Source organism: Lathyrus oleraceus, chromosome 1, assembly GCF_024323335.1.
Source record: "Lathyrus oleraceus cultivar Zhongwan6 chromosome 1, CAAS_Psat_ZW6_1.0, whole genome shotgun sequence".
Lineage (NCBI taxonomy): Eukaryota > Viridiplantae > Streptophyta > Magnoliopsida > Fabales > Fabaceae > Lathyrus > Lathyrus oleraceus.
The window spans coordinates 128,448,709-128,474,410 of record NC_066579.1 but is presented as its reverse complement, the minus strand read 5'-3'; the positions used below and the strand labels follow the sequence as shown (position 1 = coordinate 128,474,410).

The following is a 25,702-nucleotide window of genomic DNA, read 5'->3' as shown; positions in this document are numbered from 1 at the left end:
TAACTACAACATGTTAAAATATGATTGGATGTGAAAATTTTATATAAATAGCTCATTTTTTGAAATAAATATTCAAAACAACTCATTTTTCCACCTATTTTCCAAATTAACCCACTTTCAAATTAAAAATATTCTCAATAAAAGAGGCACCAATCCAATTGACACTTCTTTTATTTTGAGAATTTTTTTATTTAAAAGTGGAAAAAAATGAACTGTTTTGAATATTTATTTGAAAAAATAGGTTATTTAAATAAGCTTTTCACTGGATGTCTGCGAAATATTTTATTTATCCCTCGTAATTAAATTTTTCCTTTAAATTATTCATCCAAATATAAACTTCTAAATCAATTCAAAGACATAATGAATACTTCAAACTCCTTAATCAACAGTGTAGTATTATTTACAAATCAGCACCAAAAGAAAGTACCCTACCAATTAATCATTTGATTTTTAAAATAATAACAATAACAAAAGTACCAAACAAAAGCAATCAAATTACACAACGAGAAGAGTAATGTCATGCAAGTAGATAAATAGTCAATATAACACTAGGTTCAATACCATAAATAACTGTATCTGTTGGGGGATGTTTCTTCCATAAAATTCCCACATAATTCACAGGATTGGAAAACTCAATTCTCTGTGAAAAGAGAAGCAAATACCATATTTAGGATTGCCTCGTAATAATCATGATTACCCAAATTATAAAAACTGAGGGTATACTAAAAGTACAAGCATAAGGTCAACCCAGAAAGAGCAATTATATTTACAACATGAGCTTATTCACATGAAACAATAGGACACCTCAGGTCCTCCATGTGAGTCTGTACTATCTTTGTATTAAAGAACACGAAGCTGCGCAAGGAAGGCAGCACAAAGGTCCAAGAAAAGAAACTGCGGACCCTCGACCCTTTGAAGATCAAGGAGATATTTCTCCTGAGTTTTGTACAGCTGCAAGAGATATTAACATATGGTCAGAGAATATCCTAGGAAAAAAATAAGTTGGACACCATACACCTTCAAATTTGAAGTGTGCGTGCTAGATAGATAACTAGTTTGTTTTTCCAATAGATTTCCAAACGTTTTTCTATAAGAATTATTTGGTTTCAAATCCAAATAATCAAAATACATCCATCATGACTTTAACATGTAAATCTAATTGTTTAGTACTAAAAAAATAGAAAGCTCGAGGAAAAAGAAAAATTTGGAGACCCTGAAACATTGGCTTCAAACTACTAATATATAGCAGAGTTTTCTATCTGCTGGCGAGCATCAGTGAATAACAATGAAAAAGTTGTTAAGCTGGTAATTAAACAATTCATTTAAATCTAAAATGTATCATAGATTAGGGTTATCAGGATAACTACCTGCAGTTCAAACTTGACTACACTTGATTTTGGAACAGCTTCACTCTCAATAATGCCGACATTTCCAAGGAAATTATTATTAAGCACAGAATTGTTCACCATTCCTCCTTGATGACCAGGGATGCCAACGACCCATCTGCACTTCATATTATAGTGTCCAATTTTTTTCCAACAGACATTCAATCCTTGGAGAGCTTTAAGGACCTCAACCATTATTTCTCGAGGTTGGGCTCGAGACTAGCACAAGTCAATAAATAGATCAGTTACAGGTAAATATCAAAACAAACAAGTATATCAAAACTTCAATATTTCTGATGGCAACAGGTAATGACTTTACACCCAACGTGAAAAAAGGAAGCATTACACCCAACATGAAAAAAGGAAGCATATAATTAACCCATTCAATCAACAAATTTGATGATTCATTCACCAAACAGACACAAATCAGTTGAAACAAGCATCCAACAATTATTTCATTAACAGCTAGAAATCATTGCTGGTGATGGTAGAGTAAATTAAATATGCCGATCAATATAAAACCATTATGGAATCCAGTTACGATGTGAAAAAAACCTAACAAGTAAAACATTGCACCTGAAGCCCAAGGGCCCATTTTCTCTCAGCAGGGAACTGTTGCCTCATTCCTACTCCCTGATACCCTAAAAAGTGGTGCCCACCAGCTGGAGAAACAACTTCACCGGAGTTGATACGGTTCAAACCAGGATCCTGAGAGGTCATATCATAAAAACAAAACTAATGAGCTTTCTAAAAAGACGTAAATAAAGAAATATAATATCAAGAATAGAAAAACCACAATTTCCATTGTAAGAAACTGCATAAACTGTCTTCATGCTAGAAAGATAAGTTTGACAGTATGATTTACTCGTGCAAATACTGTTTAGAGTATAACAAGCAATTTTGAGACTACTGCATATTTCATATGGGGATACAATTTAAAAGTTAAAAATGTGTCCTATCAACTTTAAGATATAAACTAAATGACTGAATCACTTCATAAAAGACATAGACAACTAATGTAGTTATAAGTAATTGAAGAGAAAACAAACCCACCATTGTCTCTTGAAACTCAGCTCCAAGATAGCCAGTGGAAACACGATAACGATTGTCCAATAACAAATAGTAAGTTACAGTACCCTGAAATAAATTGATGGTAGTAAGAAGCAATCGGGCAGGAAGGTATATAAGGTTTAAATGAATGAAACAAACCTCATTTTGCACCCTGTTGCTAAGGGACTCAACCAATTGATCCCTGTCAAATCCCCTATTAACCACCTCCTGAAGAATCTCCTCATCAATCTGCAAAATCACTATATTGGTTGGAATTTTTTGAACTGATTAATACAAGCATAGGTGTGTAATTCTGAACTTCAAAAAACACAATCAATAGTAGCTCTAGTATGCCAAAGAAATGCAAATGGAAAACAGATTCCTTAAAACAATAAAACCAAACCTTTTTGGCTTGTTGAAGTGTATCCGGTGGTGGCACCGCCAAATAACGCGGCAGACGAAGTTGGAACCATTGGTGTTGGCGTATCTCTGGTATGGTAATCCTTTTCATGGGATCCACCACAAGCAGCCTTGGTATCAAATCTCTGGCACCAGGAGATAGATGACTGGGAAGAGTATATATCCCACCCTAAAACAAATCACAAGAGGACTATTTCAGAAGCAAAATAAAAACCATCTAAAAAGAGCATTGTTGGTAAATTAATGATAAACCTAAACCTGATTTGAGTAAAGAGATTCTAAAAAAGAAGCCATACCAATGGGTTAATTCAAAGTTTATTAATAGTTCCCTTTAAACATATAAGACTGAACTATGTTACACAATGAAATCTCTACAGCAATCTAGATCATGCATCAGATCTCGGACAAGAAAGAATCATGACATTATGGAATGAAATGAGTGTGAAATCAATAGATGAGATGATATAAGTTCCATGATCTTGGAAGGTTGAAGAGACCAGCAAAAAAATCCGCACATTTCCCCAATTTTTCTTCAGTGTGGATCATTTCTCCTTTTAAAATAAGACAATAGAGGTGAAGACCACCATTTCCTCTCTAGTGTCCCTGCTCCGCCAAGAATCTTCTCATTTCTCAACCAAGGTTGTCAAAATCAAGAATCTATGTAAACACGGTGAAATCTCCATACAAAATTAATGTTTAAGACCTCCATCTTGGTATCTAAATAAACATAATGTAATACTGTATGCAAATTAAATATTCAACTTTCCAACCTAGTTATGAAGAAAAGCAATTCCGTTAAAATATTTAAACAAACACTAGACCGGACAAGGCAAGACATACAGACACAGCACAATAATTCAAAATTGATGGACAAATTCATAGATAATAAGATAATTTCATAACTCAGCACACAGAAAGAGTAAAAACTTCAAAATTGAAGGAAATATTAACAAAACAATAGGCTATGTTGTTAATCCCAGATAACGTCGTCGCATAGCACCAACCCTTAAAATGCTATAGCAGTATACAGTATAGCAAATAGCAAGATGGCCACTATTACTAAGACTAAAACTTAGTGCAGAGTAAACATAAATACTCAAAAATAGAAAAATACACAATCAAAGAGATCATTGTACATAATAATTAAAGAACCTAAATTACGGAGTGATAAAACTTCAACAGAGAAGATGACATAACAGAACTAAAAGTAGGAAGAAGAACCGAAGGATTGTTTGTGAGCAAGAACATAACAGAATGAAGAACAAAAGATACCCTTAAAGGGTTTGAATTGACATTTATACCCTTATAAAAAAGGTTTTAAAAAGGTGTTTTAGGAATTTTTGCCCTGAAACCCTAATAGCGGACATTGTGGCAGCTTAGGGCTGCAACTTTTCCTGAATTGGCGGACGCAACAACTGATATGCTACCCTATAGCACGGTATTGCGGTGCTTATTGACAACATAGTCAAAAGGTTCAAAATTACTAAATACAAAAGAATGGTGAGATTTTAGATGTATCTCTGGTGTTGAGTGCTACAGTTGGGAGGTTAATGTGTGTGTACTATCATACTATGGAGCCCTTATCAATGATTCCGCTGTTGCATTATGGGCTTCAGTAATACACTAAGCTATTGTAATTTGGGATTTTGTAAAACACTAAATTGTTTTATTTTAGTTTAGGCATGTCTGAAGAAAATAAACAACCTAGGGTGATTATTTTTAAACCTCCTCAAACTTAGGGAAGAGTGCGTGAGAGAAAAAAGAAAAGAGAAACAGCGATTCTCTCTTGTTTGGTTAGATGAGAAATAGAGGAGAGAAAAATAAAGCTGATGCAGCCCACTGCTTTTACAATCACCTCAACCATGCGAAGAAAGGGTAGCAAGAGAACATATTATTTTGAATTTCCATTTCTACCCTCACGATATAAATAGATTTCAATTTGGTAGATATTTTTTGCAACAATGTTTGTTTCAATTTCGAAAAAGCTTCCGAGCTAATTTGAAAATGCATACATATACACATGTTCATATTAAATGCAAAAAAGTGATTGTATATGAAATTAAAAAATATTCGCTATTTAATAAATTTGTACGAAGTGATTTGCAGCAATAAGTTGAAAACCATTCCAATACAGAAGTTTTTTTTTAGTACGCATAAAATATTATTAATGTGCCTGCATATAAAAACAGTACATTATCTTAAAGTACAACCATAAGTTGATAACTACTCCATCATAGAAGATTATACTTTTTCTACACAATAAATATTATTACTGTCATGCCTAATCACAACTCTCCATCAGCACATAGAAAATGAGAAGCTCAAAACCAGTAAGAAAATAATATTGTAAAGAGCTACATTGGATAGTGATACAGCATGAACAATGGTTATAAGTTGGGACAATCCTCGCCCAATGAGCTAGCTTTAGGGGATGAGTCAGGCCTAAACCCAACTTCCAAGAAATATGACTCGACAGTGGTGGGTAAGAAATATCTAGTAGTCCTTACAAACCCACAAAAACAAAAATGAAACTCTACCTTTATTTTTTTGAAGAGGTTGGGAATATTTTCATCATCAAAAGGTAGAGTGCCACAGAGAAGTGCGTATAAAATTACACCGCAGCTCCAAACATCTACTTCAGGTCCAGCATATAATTTTCCAGAGATAACCTGTGCAAAATATAACAGTTTGACGAGAAGTATGAATCAGGAAGAAAATGTAGTTATGAAAATGTAAATTATGAAAATGTAAATTATGAAAATGTAAAGTATGAAAATGAGCAACGTCAACAATAATAACTTATTTAATTACAAATTTAAAATCCATAGATGTACAAACCTCTGGAGCAGCATAGTTAGGGCTTCCACAACTTGTTTTGAGAAAGTGGCCATCACGCATGATGTTGCTCAAGCCAAAATCAGCAATCTTGACACTCCATTTTGAGTCCAAAAGTAAATTCTCAGGTTTCAGGTCTCTATGGACTACCATATTCCTGTGACAGTACTCCACACCAGAGATTATCTGCTACCAAAGCAGAAGTTAGCTAAAATATTGCGTCAAGTATAAGCTTCTCAAGTACACAAAACAGAAGAAATTATACCTGCTGGAAGAAACTGCGGGCTTCATCTTCTTGCAACCTACCCTTTTCTACGATGTAATCGAAGAGCTCTCCAGATTTCACATATTCCATCACCACATATATGTCTGTTGGGGTTTCCACAACCTCGTAAAGACGTATAATGTGATGATGCATGAACAATCTTAAAATTTTGATTTCTCTTCTCACTGCAACATTAAAAAAAATATGTATTATGAGCATATTAACTCAACCAGGACTAACTTGAACCAAAAACACAGAATTTGAATACTATAGCCTAAGAAAATCAATTATCAACCTCCAAATACACATACAATATGTTATTGAACAAACAGCTAAAAAATTACTGAAAATGAATGGAAAAAACTAAAAACAATTAAAATCAAGTCCTGCAATTTGATAGGGAGTATGAGTCATTGGTATGCAAGACCTTTCTCTTCCATTTCCATGTTCTTTATCTTGCGACGGTTAAGAATCTTTATGGCGACTTTATGACCGGTCAATACATGCTCTGCAATCTTCACTTTGCCAAAGGACCCAATGCCAAGTGTTTTTCCCATTTTATAATTCCGTAGAAATGCGTTCACATTTCCACCACCAGGGCCAGCTGATCCATCCATTTTCGAAATCTAGGGGAAAATTCAAAAAGAAACAATATAAAACAAACATATTAAAGTATATGAAAATGGACGCACACACGCGCAAAACAGATCAAAGCCATCATTGGATATGAAATCAAATAAATAAATGACGGGGTCATATGCTAAGCAATTAAAAAGATCCAACAGAACTATAACAACTGTACAGATTTAATTGGCGTCCACAGCATAATTTTCCTCTAATAAGCGTTAAGTTTAGTAGAGTTTTAAAAGAAAAGTAATGACTTTCTTTATTGAGTTAATAGAACTTTTACCGTTGACTACCTTAAACAATGTATATAATCGGATGCAAACAGAAATTATTACAGAAAGCAAAATAAGTAAACTTATTTCCTTTATAAGGCGTCATGATACACGTGAGGTCCTCGTTGATTTTATGGAAAATATCTTCTCAATTAACAGCATTAGGTGCACAGCTCGAGAATTATACGTTTTTTTCCTAATATTTAGTCCGTGTGCAAAATTCTAACTACAAAAATAATACAATAGAAAAGCTAATAGAAATGAGGAAACTGACACAACAAAAACGCCAAAGAGTGAATCTACCGGTCCTCGTTGATTTTATGGAAAATATCTTCTCAGTTAACAGCATTAGGTGCACAGCTCGAGAAATATACGTCTTTTCCTAATATTTAGTTCGTGTGCAAAATTCTACCTACAAATATAATACAAAAAAGAGCTAACAGAAAAGAGGTAACCGACGCAACAAAAACGCCAAAGAGTGAATCTAACACACCGCGGTGACGCACCGGGTTTTTCTCCCTTGGTGAGGTGCATGCATGTGGAACCTTCGCCATGCGTTTCTAGTTCAAGCAACGCCATGACTTGATTGGCAGCTGTTAAATGACCACCGTTCTAATTTGCTCATTTTGATTCTAATAAGGTAAAATAGTCCATCCGACCGTTAAAAAAACAAACAAACAGTTAGATCGTTGGCGCCTTTCTTCAATTTGAGACACAAATTATCATCACTTCCCGCATAAATACCCCAAAACCTCTAGGGTTTTGACATTAAATCCACCTCTAACCACCTTACTTCCCTCTTCTCAAAAACCATCACCTCATATAAATACCTCAATTCCCTTCTAACACGCTTACAACAACTTTCCCGCAATAACAGAAACCCTCAACTACCATATGCTTTCTCTTCTCAAAAGCATCACCTCAGATAGATACCTCAATTTCTTTCCACCACACTTACAACAATCTTCTCTCAACTTTTCTACACAAACAACCTAAAATCCAATCCTCTTGAACAAATCTAAACGAAAATCTTACATCTACCACACCCTAATGTCCTCATTCAGTTACTCCCATGATAACAAAAACACACTTAACAATTAACATAGTTCAATTCTAAAAAATATTGAAACGGTATCCTCAGGTAAAATTTTCACAATTCATCGAGAAAACAATCCAGATCCAAAAAAACGGAGGATGAAACAGAATCTTCAGATCAAAAGGACGAACAAAATCAGTAAACACATGCATGTAAAGTAGAAATCGAAAAGGAAAAAAAAAAAGAGAAAAACGAAGCACGGAGCCTCACCAGCAATTAGAGAGAAAAAGGAAGTTGCAGTGAGAGATAGGGAGAGTGAAGAAACCCTAAATCGGGTTTGTGAATTGGGGATGAATGAAAATGAACGTGACGATTATGGAAGAAAACACGGTTCGATTTTGATGCTGTTGTATTCTATTGTGTTGAGAAGACGCCAATGAAACGCTGCGTTTTTCACGGCCTTTTTATTTTTTACATTCCCCACGCAATTAATTTGGTATCTTGTTCCTTTTTTTATATTTGTTTGTTTGTGCGGAATTTAAGAATATTTTTTATTTATTTTTGGAAAAAAAATATGTTGTATAGAACATTTTGTATGTTGATTAAGTTTAAATCGTATGTAATTTAACAAAAAATGGTTTTAAAATGTTATAGTATGCTACACATATATAGATTACACTCGTTTTTTAAATAAATTAATTTATTTTTTCTTTTTTTTATGGATATAGTGTTTTATAATTTCAAAAAATGTACGAGTGATGAAACAATAGAATTTATAAAAAAGAATTTTAGTAGTTTGATTAGTTTGGTTTTGAAAAAAAAAATATTTAAAGAATTTTATAATAGTTATTTGCAGCAATGGTATTGTAAATTCGCTAAAATCATTTTGGTTAAGGTTGGATTAAATTTAATAGTAGATATTTGCAATAATGATATTGCAAACTAACTAGAATTATTTTATATTTTGGTTAAAATTTGATCAAATTTAATAGTAGTTATTTACAATAATAATATTGCAAACTAGCTAGAATTATTTTAATCAACGTTGGATCAGGTTCAATTTATAATGGAGTTTTCAAAACCAATTTATCAACGACTATTTTTAAGTAATTTTTTATATTGACTAAGGGATTCAATGTGAAAAATTAAGAAATGTGATGTTTTAACTTGTAAAATATCTCACTTCTAAAATATTAAATCAAAAATTTGGTGTGACGAAATTGTTTTGATTTACATGAAGATATAATGGATGACAATATTATGCACACTTTAATAATTGACCCTTTTTTTTCTTCAACCCTAGTTTTCTCTCTTTCTTCATCCAGTAAAGAGGGGTTGTTTTATGATCAACTTTTTATCCAAAATCACCCCTTTAAATTATTTTTTCTTTCCTTTTTATTCAAATAAGTGAATTCACATGTATTTTTAATTTTTTCTTTGTGATTTCGTCGTCTTAATGCGATGTTGTGTTGGTCGTCGTCTTATTGCAGAGTTATTTGTTTTCCCGTGTTGTTGCGATGTTTGTTCGATTCAGATTGACATATTAGTTTCAACTTAATGCATATTCTATAATACCTCATGTTTCCTTAAATATTCATATCAATTGAGTTCCTATGTACTCTGAAAGTTACCAGTTAGAATAAATAGAGTAACGAGTGAGCTCATATTGACTTAATTAATATTATTTGGAACTGATATTTTATTAATTAGAACATTTTGATAACATTAATAATGGGTGAATTACTCTAGTAGAACAGATATTAAGTATCGTACCCTTGAGATATTTGTTACTACCATTCTCAGTCATTTCTATCCGCACAATTTTTTCTTTGTTTTGTGACCACATGTTTCTACCACACGTGCCTTACCAACTTTATCATGTTATGCCTCCTTATACCAATTCATTTTCTATGTATAAGTAAAAAGGAAATATTATAGAAACATAGAGAGAAAAGAAGGAAGCTTGTGAAATGAAGAAAATGAGAGAAACTTGGATTCCATCATCACCACTTCATCTCATCCCATCTTTATATCTTGCAACAACAATCTTCTTCACCTATTTTGCTAAAGTAGGTTCTAGGTATAAACCATGTGATTGTAGAAATTAGGGTTTGTAGAAACATAGGATATAATTGATGATTCTTGATATGTTGTTATGTTTTCTTTCATTTTTCATGTGAAATTGCTACGGTTGTTGTTGTTGAATATGATTGAGTGTTGTTGTTGTTAGAATGATGAATTTTTGTGTATTATACCATGAAAACCTTGTGTCTTATGGATGTTTGTTGTCATATGAACTTAGGGATGGTTAGGAATGGACAAAAACATGTTTCAGCAGGTGTTTTTGACAAAATACACAGTGACAATCGATTGTCACTGTCTTACAATCGATTTCTCCTTCACACGCAAAAAATTGAAAAACACAAATTTGGTGCAGTGCAATCGATTGCATTGTGTTGACAATCGATTATTCTTTTCAAAATCAGAAACAGAGAGTTATGGAACTTGGTGCGATCGATTACGGGTTTTGTACAATCGATTGTAGCCTTTGGTTTTTGCAAAAATCGTGTTTTCTATGGTTCATAATTTATCCTAAGGGTCATATAACTTGTCTTATGATATGTGGGGATGGAATTATAATTGATTCAACTATAATTCACATATGATAGCATGATGAATATGTTATGACTTAATTGATGTATGAATGTGATAATACGATTGGAAATTCATAATGATTGGTGAGGAAACCTTATGAGCAAGGCTAATTGAATGAATTAGATGGATAATTAGGGTGTGATGAATGACTTGGATGACAATGCTCATACACAATGATATCTAGGTGTATGTCATGAACAAGTAGTTATTTAACTAGGAATGCTAGACATTATATGGAACATGTGTTGTTGTTGTGAATGTCACGGTGAATGTGATCACCTTGTGATTGTCGAGTACAATCATATTATGTTTTATCTAATCATGTAGTCGAAAATAAACCCTTGATTATGTCGTCCCAAGTTGTGATGCTTATGTAGAGTAAGAATTGAGATGTAAGCACTAATACTTGAATAACTTGGGTTTGAATCCCAAGAGCAATGGATCTTATGGTGGGTGGAAATGCCATATATGTAAAAGGCTTGAAATGGGTTTAGAGTCTCATAGGAAACGATGATTCTCAAGATGGATGTTATCCTTTAGCATCTGAAGCCCATGTGTATGTCAAAGTATGAGACAAGTATTTGTGACCCGTGTCGATAAATCTAGATGTAGGGCTGACCAGGGAAAGATACATATGATACAAGGATCTGTGACCCGTGTCGAGAATACTAGACGTAGGGTTGGTCGGAGAAATATATCTTGATATGGTTTCTGATTAGTGATTGTTTGAGTTGATGAACTCAAGATACATGTTTCCATACATTACAAGTTGTGTGTACTCAAGTATTTTCCCCTTGTGACTTGAGTTAGGTTTTGATTAGAACCTTTTAAAGTTGAGTGGACCCATAAGATAGGGAACCCACTGAGATTATTATCTCACCACGTGTTGTTGATAATTTTTTTCCAAGTAGTTTTGAGCAGGTGAAGGGTAAGGATAGAATAGTTTGATGTCTTTACTTGTTTGATGTTTTTGATGGCTTTTTTCCGTTGTGTAGATATCTCTTTTGAGATCATTTTCTAATGATATATATATATATATAATATATATATTATATATATATATATATATAATATTATATATATATATATATATATATTACCATGTTTGTATTTTATTTTGGGCATGTAATATGTACAATATCGCCACTAAGCACTTATGTATTTCAGTACCAACATTACAGATATGTATAATATATATTTTTGGACATGTATTATATATAGGTGTTACATATTCAATCAATGACTTTGACGTTGTCAATGCTGCAGACTCGGAGACATGGGTATTCCGGACATTTCAATTTCGTCATATTTGTAGGTTTTGTCACATTTATAGGCATTTTGATGTTATATGTTATTAACGTGGGTGTTGTGAGTTTGTTTGCATATTCATTCTTTTCAGTTTAAAGAGATTTTGAATTTGTATTACGAGATATATTCTATCAATTTGAACATATGAATGTCATTTTTAGTATAAAAAAATATGGAAAATAAAAAATTTGATTCAGAATAACTCTCAAACTAAATTTAATAATACTTTGTGAGAAAAATATAATTTTAATTTGAACTCAAGTAACTTATTATCTGATGATATTGATTTTTAATTATCTACTATCTACCAATTACAAATCAATGGTATGTTTTACCTATAATGCCCTATATGTTCATACTATTTACACTACTAAAAGAACTTTTCAGTGATCAATTAATGTCTCAATTAAAACCATCCCCCAATTCACTTGAGTGAACATGTATAAGCTATTTAGTGGTCGAATTCATCATACACCCCCCAAACGCATTGCCTACGATATTATCGTTACACTACTTCACTTCACACCTCTACTATAAAACTTTTTCATTATCTCACTTTCTCTCCCAAGCAAGAACCTTTCTTCCTATCTCTGTCTCTCTTCTCATCCCTTCAAACCACAATCCCTTTAAAGGTTAGATTTAATATCCTATAATCTATCAAAAATCATGTTTTGAACTACAACATTGCTCTATTGTCTTATGATTATCTAGACTTTTATATGCTTGAACTTTCCATGTGTCTCTCATGAATCATATTTTCGTTTGTAACTGTGATATGTTTGTCCAAGTAAATCACGAGTTGCAAAAACTTTCCATGTGGTTTTGTCATAAATCATGTTCCAAAATATGTTTTACATATGCGTTGAATAATGTTTATGGACTGTGTTCAAAGTATTTCAAATGAAATCGTTTTAAAGTTTAACTTTTTTTCCTATATTAAAGCTTAACTAATTTAATATTATGATTTAATCTATTAACTAAAAAATGTTACAAGTTGGTCCCTTAACTTCACTTATGTTACTCTATTTGGTCCCTTCAGTCAACTTTTGGCAAAAAAATGTTAAGTCCTAGTGATGTGACATGACAAAAAAGTCATTGGTACAAACCTAAGTAAGCATATGTAGTTAAAAATTGATACATTGGATACTGCGGAGGTTTTATTTTCGGAGTTTAAGCAATGTATTAGTTTTTAACTAAATAAAATAACTCAGGTTTGCATTAATGACCTTGTCGCCACATCACCAGAACTTCACGTTATTTACTTATTTTGCTAGAAGTTTATGGAAGAGACCAAATAGAATAAAATAAGCGAAGTTAAGGGACTAACTTATAACATTTTTTAGTTAAGGGGTTAAAACAGAATATTAAATTAAGTTAAAGGACTAAAACATATATTAAATCTATGTTTTTCTAGACAAAAAGAAAATAATATTTTTACGGTATGTTTTAACTCTTTTGACTTAATAAAATGTCTTAATTTTAATATTTTTTCTTCAAATTGAGGTAACTTAGGTAAATGATTCAAGATATCAAATATATATATATATATATATATTATATATATATATATAATATATATATATATATATATATATATATATATATTAGATATATATATATATATATATAATATATATATATATAATATATATTATATATATATATTATATAATATATATATATATATATATATATATATATATATATATATATATATATATATATATATATATATATATATATATATATATATATATATATATATACTATATATAGATATATATATATATATATATATATATATAATATATAATATATATATAATATATTATTATATATATATATATTATATATATATATATATAATATATATATATATATATATACCTCATGTTGTTTTACCATATATGTTCAAACTAGAAGCATCCTAGGTATATATAGAGCAACTCCAACATGATAATTGAAATATTTCCAGCACAGACCTTCAAACGTTTGTAACTTTGATACAAATCCAATTTCTTTACAATTACAAATAATTTTTTTTAGTTCAATTTCTACTCAGTTCAAAGTGAATGCTAGATGAAATCTTTTACTATTTACGTTTTATAATCCAAAGGATTAAATCATGATTCTTGTTGTTAAAATATATGGCTCTTGCTGTTAGAAATTCAACTATATTCCAACAACAAAATTTGTACACTCTAGGCTACTAATGTTATCCATTTACAACTTTGTTTTTGCTTTTCTTTGCTTATATCCTAATCTTTTGTTTTTGGTTTCCATATGTATAATCAGAGATATTAATTGCAATTCCTGTTCAAATATCACATCAACCTAAAGCAAGTTGACTTTGTATTTTTTTAACTCTAATTAACACGTTCATATGTTTATCCAGTACAAGAAGGTTGGGTGTTTTCACCAACATGTCATCTTAATTTGGATTAGGATGGACCATGGATCCTCTAACTTTCACTTATTTACCTTTCTCTAACTTTCTCTTTATCTCTCTTTTGTTTTACTTTCTCTCACACTTTTTTCCTCCAAAATCAACACTGTTATCTCCTTTATTTTATTTACATTTTTCCTAAAGTTACTATATATTTCCCTCCTAAAAGTTAGAGAATCATTATCCATTAGGATGGACACATATCACACTGATAGAATAGAATATTATGTCTTATTCTTAGATGATTTTACAAAAATTTGTGGACTTTTCCTATTAGCAGAAAATCTCATGTGTTTGAAACGTTCAAGTCACTTACTCAACTCATTCAAACTCAATTTTTGCAAAAAGTCAAAACATTTCAATGTGACAATGGCGGTGAATATAATAATGAGTTTTTTAAAAAAATATTGCATTGATCATGGTCTAGTTTTTTGTTTCTCTTGTCCCCACACATCCTTACAAAATGGGAAAGCGGAACGTAAAATAAGAACCATTAATAATATGATACACATTATGCTAGCTCATTCTTTTGTCCCCCCCCCCCCCCCCCCCCCCCCCCCCCCCCCCCCTCATTTTGGCATCATGCTCTCCACATGGCAACTTACTTGTTAAATATTATTCCCTGTAAAACACTTCATAATCAATCACCAACACAACTCATGTATCATCGTGATCCCACCTACACACATCTTAGAATCTTTTGTTGTCTATGTTATCCTTTATTCCCGTCATCTACCATTCATAAGTTGCAACCCCGCTCTACTCCGTGTGTCTTCTTGGGTTATCCGCCGAATCATAGAGGTTACAAGTGTTTTGATTTGTCTAATAGAAAATTAATAATTTCGAGGCATGTTATCTTTGATGAAACTCAACTTTCCTTCACCAAGATACACTCCCATTCACCTCACTCTTATCAATTCCTAGATGATGACCTTCACCCCTACCTTATACATCAGTGGCAAAATCAAATTTCACCATATGTTGCACATAACCAACCAACACCCATAATCCCAATTGACCAACCACTACCCTCAATAAACCAACAATCATCATCTCCTACCTCTTCGATCAACACACCCATTACAATAAACTCTCCATCACCACCACAAATTCAACCACATCCACCTCCACCTACACGAACCATCACCACCCGAAGCATGAAAGGCAATGTCAAACCCCACACGATATTTAACTTATCAATCTCTCACTCTGACCACACCATCTCTCCCATACCTAAAAACCTCAAACTTGCCTTATCAAACCCGAATTGGAAATCCGTAATACCATATGAATTTGATGCTCTTATTCGAAATAAGACGTGGGATTTAGTTCCTCGTCCTTGTGATGTTAATCTTATTCGATGTATGTGGATTTTTAGGCATAAGAAAAATTCTGATGGCTCATTTGAGTGTTATAAGGCTCGTCTTGTAGGTGGTGGCAGGTCACAGGTTGCAGGTGTGGATTGTGATGAGACTTTTAACCCCGTGGTGAAACTCACTACCATTCGAACAATGCTTACCATTGCTCTCTCCAAATCCTGGCCCATTCATCAACTAGATGTCCAGAATGTCTTTTTACATGGCGATCTTCATGAGACTGTTTACATGCATCAGCCATTGGGTTTCCACGACCTCCGTCATCCAAATTATGTATGTCGGTTGAAGAAGTCATTGTATGGTCTCAAGCAAGCGCCTAGGGCATGATACCAATGTTTTGCTGACTATGTCGCCACCATTGACTTTCGTCATAGCACATCAGACCATTCCCTCTTTATATATCGACAAGGTTTAGACATGGCCTACATTCTGCTGTATGTAGACGACATCATCCTCATCACCTCCACTCAGGTCCTCCGCTAATCAATTATGTCATTCTTAGCATCTGAGTTTGCAATGAAGGATTTGGGCCCTCTGAGTTACTTTTTGGATATTGCAGTATCTCGTCATCTTGATGGCATATTTCTCATTCAAAACATTTATGCTTTAGAGATCATTGAATATGTTGGCATGACGTCCTGTAAACCATCAGCCACTCCTGTTGACACCAAGCAGAAACTCAATACCTCCTCTGATACTCCTTATGAGGACCCCTCCTTGTATCAGAATCTTGTAGGGGCCCTACAATATCTCACTTTCACTTGACCTGATATATCATATGTTATTCAATAAGTTTATCTTCACATACATGCCCCTCATACGAAACACATGCTTGCTCTTAAGCGCATTTTGCGCTATGTTCAGGGCACCTTACATCTTGGACTACATTTATCCCCATCTCCCATTACAAAGCTTTTATCTCCTACACTGCCGTTGATGGGGGTGGATGTCTTGACACCAGACGTTCTACATCTGGTTACTGTATTTTTCTAGGTGACAACCTTATTTCTTGGTCTTCCAAAAGGCAACCAACTCTCTCCCGTTCCAGTGCTGAAGTCGGATATATGGGTGATTGCTAATGTTGTCTCCGAATCGTGTTGGATCTGCAATCTCCTCCTGGAACTCCATTTTCGTATTCCTCAGGTCACTTTGGTGTATTGTGACAATGTTAGTGTCATCTATCTATCTGGTAATCATGTGCAGCATCAGCGTACTAAGCATATTGAGATGGACATTCATTTTGTTTGGGAAAAGGTAGCTCGTGGTCAGGCTTGCGTCCTTCATGTTCCCTCAAGACATCAGACCGCAAACATCTTCACCAAAGGACTTCCTCGCATTCTCTTTGATGATTTTCGGACCAGTCTAAGCGTCCGTGAACCTCCCGCTTCGACTACGGGAGTGTGATAGAATAGAATATTTTATTATAATTAGTCATAATTAGTTTCCTATAATTATGTTACACATTGATGTATATATATTCTATTCAGATCAATAAGAAGGATACGATTTCCATTATCTTATACACACTACATGATATCTAACAAGCTTTGACACGACTTGGGTGAGGAGTAAACAAGTGTGACAACATACATGGACAATTGATAGGTAACTTATATACAGTTCCATAAACTATGTTACAAGCCTAATCCTATCACTTACAAGTTAATACCTTCACTTTTAATTTCCTGCATTACACTCCTATCAATTTTAATTCAAATTAATATTTTTAAGCAAAACATCATTACTCTAAGTAATATGCCGTACAACTTGTCATTTGATTATATGGGAAATAGCCTAAAGGTATATTCACATTTGAAGGATTTAATGCATGAATTTCCTTAACTTACACTTGTCATTTGTTCCCTATTATTTATTACATGGTTATATGAATAATCCTATTCATATTTATATAAACTTTGATCTTGTTTCTCCTTAGGGATATTACTGCCTTCATTTTTTAGTTCATTTTTTCTTTCCAATTTATGATTGTCCATTCAAAATTCTCTTTCCAATTTATGATCGTCCATTCAAAATTCTCTTTCCAATCTTTGATTAGTAAAATTCTTTATATCATGAGTCACTATCAAGATAATACATATTTTATTTCAATCAACAATTGTCTATATTTATATTTATATGACTATTGTTCATTTCACGAATCTATTTTTCAATAGTCAAATATTTTTGTCTTTTTCCATCTTAAGAGTCTTTTTTTTTTCTTTTCATTATTTAATACAATTGAGGTTATATAATCATTATTCAATTTATAATTAAATAATTCATTTCAAAGTTATATATGTATTTAAATATATTTTATATCATATTAAATAAATTTACCTGTATCTTCCTAATTACAACAATAACAATAAAAAGAAGAATATTTATTTCATTTTTTAAGTGATGTGTGGCATTATAGAAATATATAAGTTGACATAATAGTGCAACACATTTTATTCAACTATAGGAAAGAAATTGATTTTCTCCTTTAATAAAAGAATATTAGAGTGATTTTATTTTTAATATAAAATAAATAGGAAGAAAAAAGAGAAGTTTAAGATTAAAATTTGAAACATGTGAAAAGATAAAATAAATTAAGATAATTTGTTTTGTGATCAAACTTTAACATATATAACAAAGTAATGATATGATAAAATCCATTTTCAAGGGAAAAAAGAATATTGTTATAATCTATAAGGAACACCATTGTTGTATAACGTGCAGTATAAGATAAAAACAAAATATAATTAAAAAATTAAATAAATATGTAATAACAAATTGAATAAATATATAACAGGAATATTTATCTTCATGTATTTTGTGCACACTAGATAAAAAAACATAATATATTATTCTATTATCTTATATACTTGGTACACAATTTATGAATTTATATAAATTGTATTCAAATTATAAAGTTATCTTAATAAAAAATTACATATATTTTTCAATAAATATTTAATATTTTTAAATTTAATAAATAGACTAAAAAATACTAAATAAAATAAAATCAATAATTATTAATTATATGTGTATCTTTTAAATTATTTTTCTCCTAATTTACATTAATAATTATTTGTTTTTTGTTCATATCATTTTAATTTTTAATTTTTATATTATATAAAGATAAATCAATAATTAGTTTTCTAGTTTTAATTTTTCATATTTAAAATATATAAAAAAAAATTAAAATTAAACATTTGTCTATCTCATCTCTTATCCTACAAATCAAACTGACATAAATGTATTAAAAAATTTAAAAATAAGAGTTACAAATTTATGAATTTTAAAATAAAACTTTATATTAATTTATTAACATTCGTTGCAAAGGTATATATTATAATATATTATAATTTGATTAAATTTTGTCTTAAGATAGTCTCATGTGTTAATTTTTTAAATGTTTCCACCAAGGTACGCCAATTGACAGCGTTACTAGTGGAGACTAATAAAAACGCACTTAAAGATTCTAGTGAATTATGAATCCATTTTCCTCTTGTATTTTCTTTCTTATATATCACTTTTGACTTGGTTTACATGAATGTCCATTAGGGGTCATTAGTTATCTTAACTCGGTCACACTCTTTTGAATAAATTACTTTAAGCGAGACAATTTTTACCGGATTTGTATTGACTTCGACCCACTCCAGAACCTGGCCTAAGAGATCAGACATATACAGAATCCCTCAAGCATGAGTCGTGTAAGGATGAATTGCTTCATTAAATTCCTCTAAAAGAACGAATATGTACACAATCCTCCAAGCATGAGTCGTGTAAGGGTGAAGTATTTCACTGAAGTCCTCCAAAAGAACAAACATATACATAACCCTTCAAGGATGAGAAGTGTAATGACAAAGTGTTTTACTACAGTCCTTCAAAAAAATGAACATGTACACAACCCATCAACCACGAACTATATAAGAGTGAAGTGTTTTACTGGGACTTAGTAGCCATCAACCAACATGTCTCGATGGGATCTATTTTTTGGGGCGGGTTTCTCGAAATGTGTTGGTCTTGGAATATGGTCAACCAGTGCCTGTTGGTTGTTTGATTGTTTCACTTTTCTTAATTATGATGATGGCCAACTCTCTTAGGAATGTGAGTCACTCGTGACCTACCCTATTTCATATAGCCTTAATTAGATAACCATAAATGCAACTGTCACTTTGTATGCCACTCAAAGTTTATAAAAGGGGTTTCTACGCTCTGATTTATTTAATCTTCTCTCTTCAACCAATAAATTCTCAACAGGCTTATCTGCGTCATTCTTTCTTCCAAGTTCCAAATCTCCCACAAAGGCTCACGAATTCAAGTAACGTCCTATTTTTTATGTCTTCCTTTTCTTTTTTTCATGGTGTTTATTAGGGAGTGTGACTCACATGGGAAGGTAATAGAGCCTCGAAATGATGTCGAGGTATACGAGTTGTGAAATAGGTGTTTGCAAAGTTTGAGACGGGGTATGGGAAAAGTAGACTAAAGATTCATATAAATTGATTTCTTTGGTAGTTATGAGAGTTCGTCTAGTGATAGTTCTAGGGTGAGTCACCTAGTGATAACGTCACTAACTTAATGTCTTCTTCCTCAGGTTTGACTAACTCTTATATGGCGCTCACAATCTTGAATCTGAGCTCCTTTTGTGAAGAGGCCATGAATCACTACTATAAAATAGATCTTTCGTAACACTCATTTTACAACGGTCTTCCTGTTAACCATGTTAATAGTTCTTTTTGGGGCATTTTTTTTCTTTGTATTTACTAAAGGACATTTCACAATGGTCATAGTTACCAACCATAGTGAAATGTATCTGGAGTGAAAGGCTTTGAATCCCAGCACCAACAATTTCCCATTTATCGTGCTATAATAGCCTTGACCTTAACATTTCATCACAGTTCGTAATGTCAACCATGGTGAAAGGTCTTATTTATATTTAAGCGAATCATCTTTAGCTTTAGTACATTACAACAGTCTCTCTCAAAATAAAACCCTAACATCTCTTTCACTCGTCTCTCTCAAAACAAAACCCTAATGTCTATTTCACTCGGCTCTCTCAAAACAAAACCTTAACATCTTTGTCACTCGTCTCTCTCATATGGGAACCCCAAACTTATGCAGCCAACTCGTCTTCTTCGAAGGATACCTTTGTTGCATCAAATATTAGCAAATGGCTACTTACAGGTCCGTCTTCACTATAGCTTATGTTTTAAAATTTGTTTATGAATTATTGTTTATGTTTCAATAGCTTGTTTCATAATGTTTGAACTTTCTGCTTGTTTTTACTTGTAGGTAGGGATGCTTGTTTCAATAACGAGGAAGAACCTAAAGTGAGTGTTGCAATTATGGGACTTTCATTGTGGATGCCATTATGGGTCATGTACGTTTATGAAATATTTTATAAGTTGATATTTTTGTTGTCTCATGTATGTTGTTTATGGTTTGTTGTTGATGAATGTTATTGTTAATGTTTGTTTAAAAGATGGGTTTATTATATATTATATGGTTTGAGTGTTTTCCTAATACTTTACCTAATATACAACTTTTCAGATTGCATTAGAAAATTATAATATGATAGATAAAGTTATATTAGAAAATAAGTACACGTCAAATTCTAGACAAGAATTCTGCATCCCATTATCTGCATATTATTCTTTAACCGTTAGAACTTTATTTAATGATTGTAGTTCTTCAACCGCCCCTTTTTTCACCTCTAATTTTGTTTGAAAAGTAAATAATATTTTTCAAAATGAACTATAGGTGAATGAGGGGTGATTGAAGAACTAAGATCATTAAACAAAGTTCTAACTGTTAAAGAGCAAAATACGGATAAGGAGTTGAACGTGAACTTGTTCTTTTAATATAACTTAATTTGTCATATTATAATATTCTAGATCATATTGAAAGTTTGTATGTTTAGTGAGCATTAGCGAAATAAGCATTCTACATGATTTATAATAAACTCGGTGCATATATCACAACGGTTGTTTATATCAACCGTTGTTAAATGTTATGCATTAAGAATATCACAACGGTTGTTTAAATTAATTGTTGTGGTAGGTAGCGTACTACATAACTTATAATCATGGACGCACAACCGTGGTGGAAAGTGTCATATATACAATCGCACCTTACCTCACAATGATTGGTCCGACATGATGGTATCCATTTTCCAACCATTGTGATAGATGTTTTCCGTAGTAGTGAATATTGATTTGATCTGCTTGGAATAATATTGAGTTTGAGCCTTTCAGCTTAACCTGGAGTTGTCCAACACTAGGAACTATGTTGGCATAATTTTGGAGCCACGTTTTTCATATGAGAAGATCTGTATGCGACGACCTCGGGGGGTGGAGGGTGAATACTTCTATTTCTACACTAAGGTGATTGAGGACTTTGGGGTTGGTTTCTTTTTACCATCATGCAGTCTGAGATCTTAAAGGTCATTAATGTTGCCCCTTCCTAGCTATATTCAAAAATCTAGGCATTTATATGGGCCTTCGAGATCCTCTGTTGGGCCTAGATATTACTCATATGACTGGCATATTTTTCCTTCTACGAGACCAAATGTGTGAACATAGATGAATGAGTTTTCATAACTGTCATCATTAGGAAAGCTTTTCTCTCTCTATACACTGGAAGAATAAGTTTGTCCAAGTCAGAGGCGGTGATTGATGTCCTGAGGTCATTTATGAAGAGGATGTGACTCATGGGTTCTCTTTGTATTGGATGGGCGAGCCCTTTACTATAATGAGTTACGACCTAACCAAGTTGAGCGTAACAGTGAAAGAAATGATCAACCTATTGGAATAATTCATAATTACGGGGTGTGATACCTGCTTCAGTTTGATGGGGATTTCCTAACACTAATGAATTTATTGCATGAGATGCTTTCTCGATGTATTGTTTTAGTATGTTGTATGTGATAATTCTAACTTTTATTTTCCAGTTTGCCTTCAATATACATAGAAGATAACACCCTTGTCATTATTGAGGAGAATGATTACGGCGAAGGCCAAAGCTCATCAGGGCAAGGCTGATGCGATTCATCAGAGTGATACCTCGGGTTTCCAAACCACGGTGGCCAAGAAAGGAAGTCGACCACTAAGGGGAAGGTTATTAAGTTTGTTTCTATTTCAATAGTTTTGCCACCTTCCTATGAGAACACCAGGTTGCTTCATATTAAGAGGAACAAGGTGGATCCTAGTAAAAATGGGTCATTTATATGAACATTGTAGCCTTTATAGACTTTGAGATGGGTAGCTTTATCAAAGGTGATGATGTTGCCTCTTCCAAGGATGGATCTTCTTCCGCTCTTAGCGAGGAGGGGTTTCACTTCTAGGATAGGAGCTTCAATGGGATGGATTTCACCTATGATCATCTTCATGCCACTAATGATGTGGAAAAGGTGAAATCATTGGGCTCTCAAAAGAAATTTAAGCTTCTCAAAACTTACCTAATGAGGAGCGTTGTCTTCGGTTGGGCTCTATTTGAATATTACGGTGTTTCGGCAAAGAAATAGGGAGACTTGAAAGCTCAGCTCAAAAATATGTAAGACGGTCATGAGCTTAGACATGCCATACTAACTTTTTCCAAAGGAAGGATAACTACTCTCGATAAGTAATTGGCTGAGACTAAGATTGCCTATAAGAAGTTCGGGAAATGATAAGTGATTTTTGTACCGTTATTTCTAGTCATTTTTACTTAGCATTTCATTGATTTTTGATCGTTTTATTTCCGTTTATCGTATTTTACGCTTTGGTTGTGTGTGTTTTACTGTTTTATGGCATAATGAGTATTCGAGATGAAAAGGGATCGAAAACGACTGAAACATAGAAAAAAGGCAAAACTCATAAAACCCCCATACAAAATCCAGGGGGCTTCTACGACCACCCGTAACGGCTGCTCATAGCAGTAAGGCACCTAGGGTTCCCACTATGCAACCTTCCAATACAAAGACCAGAGACCTTATACATCTACCCATAGCAGTAGGGCGAGGTAGATTTCACTTTTTTCCTTTTTTAGACCGACTCTCATGTTTTTGGCTTTTATGCATGATAATTTGAATGATTTCATATGTAATGAGCATTGAACAAGAGATTTTATCCTAGTTTTATGTTTTTCTATAAAACTCATAGTTGGTTATGAGTTTAGAATCCAGTTTTTATTTTGCAAAGTTTCTACATATTCTTTATTTCCTCTGTACTCAAGTCTCTTTTGGAGAAATTTGGATCAAACCTATAAATTGATATTTTTATATTTATTTTCATATTAATTTGCTTATCTATTTCAATTGTCTATTATGAATTCATTTGTGAACATCAAATTGGTTGTGTTTTACCTCAACATGAGTGAGTAATCCATTAGGGATTGTGGGTTATGAGGGTCATTTTATAAATGTTTGTATGATCTGTCACATGTCGATTGCGAGAGTATTTGTCTAAATTTATATTATTGTCTGAGTTCATGCATTCCAACTCTTGTATGAAAGTAAAGTGTTCTCAGGTACTAACCGTAGTCTGAAAGGATATGTGTCGGTACCGGAGCACATGTTTTTAAACAGACAAGTCGAATACAATGAAAGCGCTTAGACGAATTTGAGAAAGTTTTATAGCAGAGAAAAAGTAATGAACCTTTGACGAATAATTCGGTCGTGTGAAAGAAGACAAATTATTCATCATTGAAAGGGCGGTGCGTTGGTGAAAGCATGTATTGCCCATATTTATGTATTTCCTATAAATTATGTCAGAACTCTCATAATAGAAGTGACTTAGATTGTAAGAACGTGTTAGAGTGAGAACCATAACCCTGGGTCATGTTTGCTTTAATTGGAATTTAAGTGTTTTTGCAATTAAGTTATTTATCATTTAAGTGCTTTTTTATTCAAGTTGTTTTCACCAAAACTCATATTATTGACTCCTCTAGATATACACTGATAGGGCGGATTTCGGTATTTAAACCATTGGTCTCTGTGGTTCGATGACTTTTTACTACTTTGCATAGTTGTGCACTTGCAGTGTGTCAAGTTTTTGGCGCTGTTGTTCAGTGACCAATTTCTTTTAATATTTAATTATTGTTCAATCATTGTATATTGGTTCTCCAATACAACTATATGTCAAGAAGAATGATGGAGTTAATTGGCATGAGAAGAATGATGTGTTCATGTACTTTATCTCGTATAAGATGTCATTCAATTTAAATATATTGTTCTCTCGTGAAACATATGTTTTGTGGCTATGCAAATGACACTTATCTTATCACAAAATATAGTCACAAGTATGTAAAATTCTTGTAACAAACAGATAAGCCACTGAGCTTCACTACTTGTGTTGGCTAATGCTTTGTACTCGACTTCTAATGCAGATATAGAAATAACATATTTTTTCTTGCTTTTTCAGCTAATGAGAGATGTGCCTAGATAAAAGCAAAATCTAGCGGTTGATCTCTTTGTGTTTGGGCATGCTCTTTAATCTGAATTTGTGAAACGAGTTAAGCTGATGTTGGAATTTTGTTTGAAAAACAATAAAAATGTTGGTGCATTATTTATGTATCTTAGAACTCTGATATATTTTTGCATATATGACTTTATAGGTTTTGATAATAAGTTAAGAACTAGCTTAACCTATAGACTGAAAAACTTATATTAGGGCGTGAATAAGTTAAATGAAACATCTTACTGATAAAGCTTCTGAAGGTGGTGGGGTCAAGGAGAGGTTTATCAATTCCATTATGCAATTGAATACCAATATCCATGGGGTGGATGCTAGTTTTGTTGCAAGAAGTCAAATTTCTTGAAGAAAATGACGGTTGTACTTTCTTTGGCATGGTGATATTCCTTGGGAGGATTTAGCTATCTCAAATCCTAGGAAATATTTGAGGTTCCAAAAATACTTAATGTTTAAATTTTTATCCAAAAATATTTTGATGTGAGTTATTTCTGAAACATGGTTACCTGCAGGATTAATCATCAACATATACTAGAACGACAGTAAAATCATTTTTTTTCTTTGTGAAGATGGAGTAATCTGATTTGGACTGT

At 32.6% G+C, this 25,702-nt stretch overlaps 1 protein-coding gene across 1 annotated transcript; it reads right to left on the bottom strand.

Moving 5' to 3' along the window:
- Window positions 1-508: 508 nt before the first annotated feature.
- Window positions 509-8,369, bottom strand: LOC127121894 (SNF1-related protein kinase catalytic subunit alpha KIN10). The gene is made up of 11 exons (XM_051052326.1): window positions 8,161-8,369; window positions 6,383-6,581; window positions 5,956-6,140; window positions 5,694-5,876; window positions 5,393-5,524; window positions 2,839-3,024; window positions 2,595-2,684; window positions 2,439-2,522; window positions 1,962-2,093; window positions 1,368-1,604; window positions 509-951 (listed from the first exon to the last, which is right to left on the bottom strand). The coding sequence occupies exons 2-11, from the start codon at window positions 6,570-6,572 to the stop codon at window positions 841-843; spliced, it is 1,530 nt and encodes a 509-aa protein (XP_050908283.1). The 5' UTR covers window positions 6,573-6,581; window positions 8,161-8,369; the 3' UTR covers window positions 509-840.
- Between the last annotated feature and the right edge of the window lie 17,333 nt (window positions 8,370-25,702).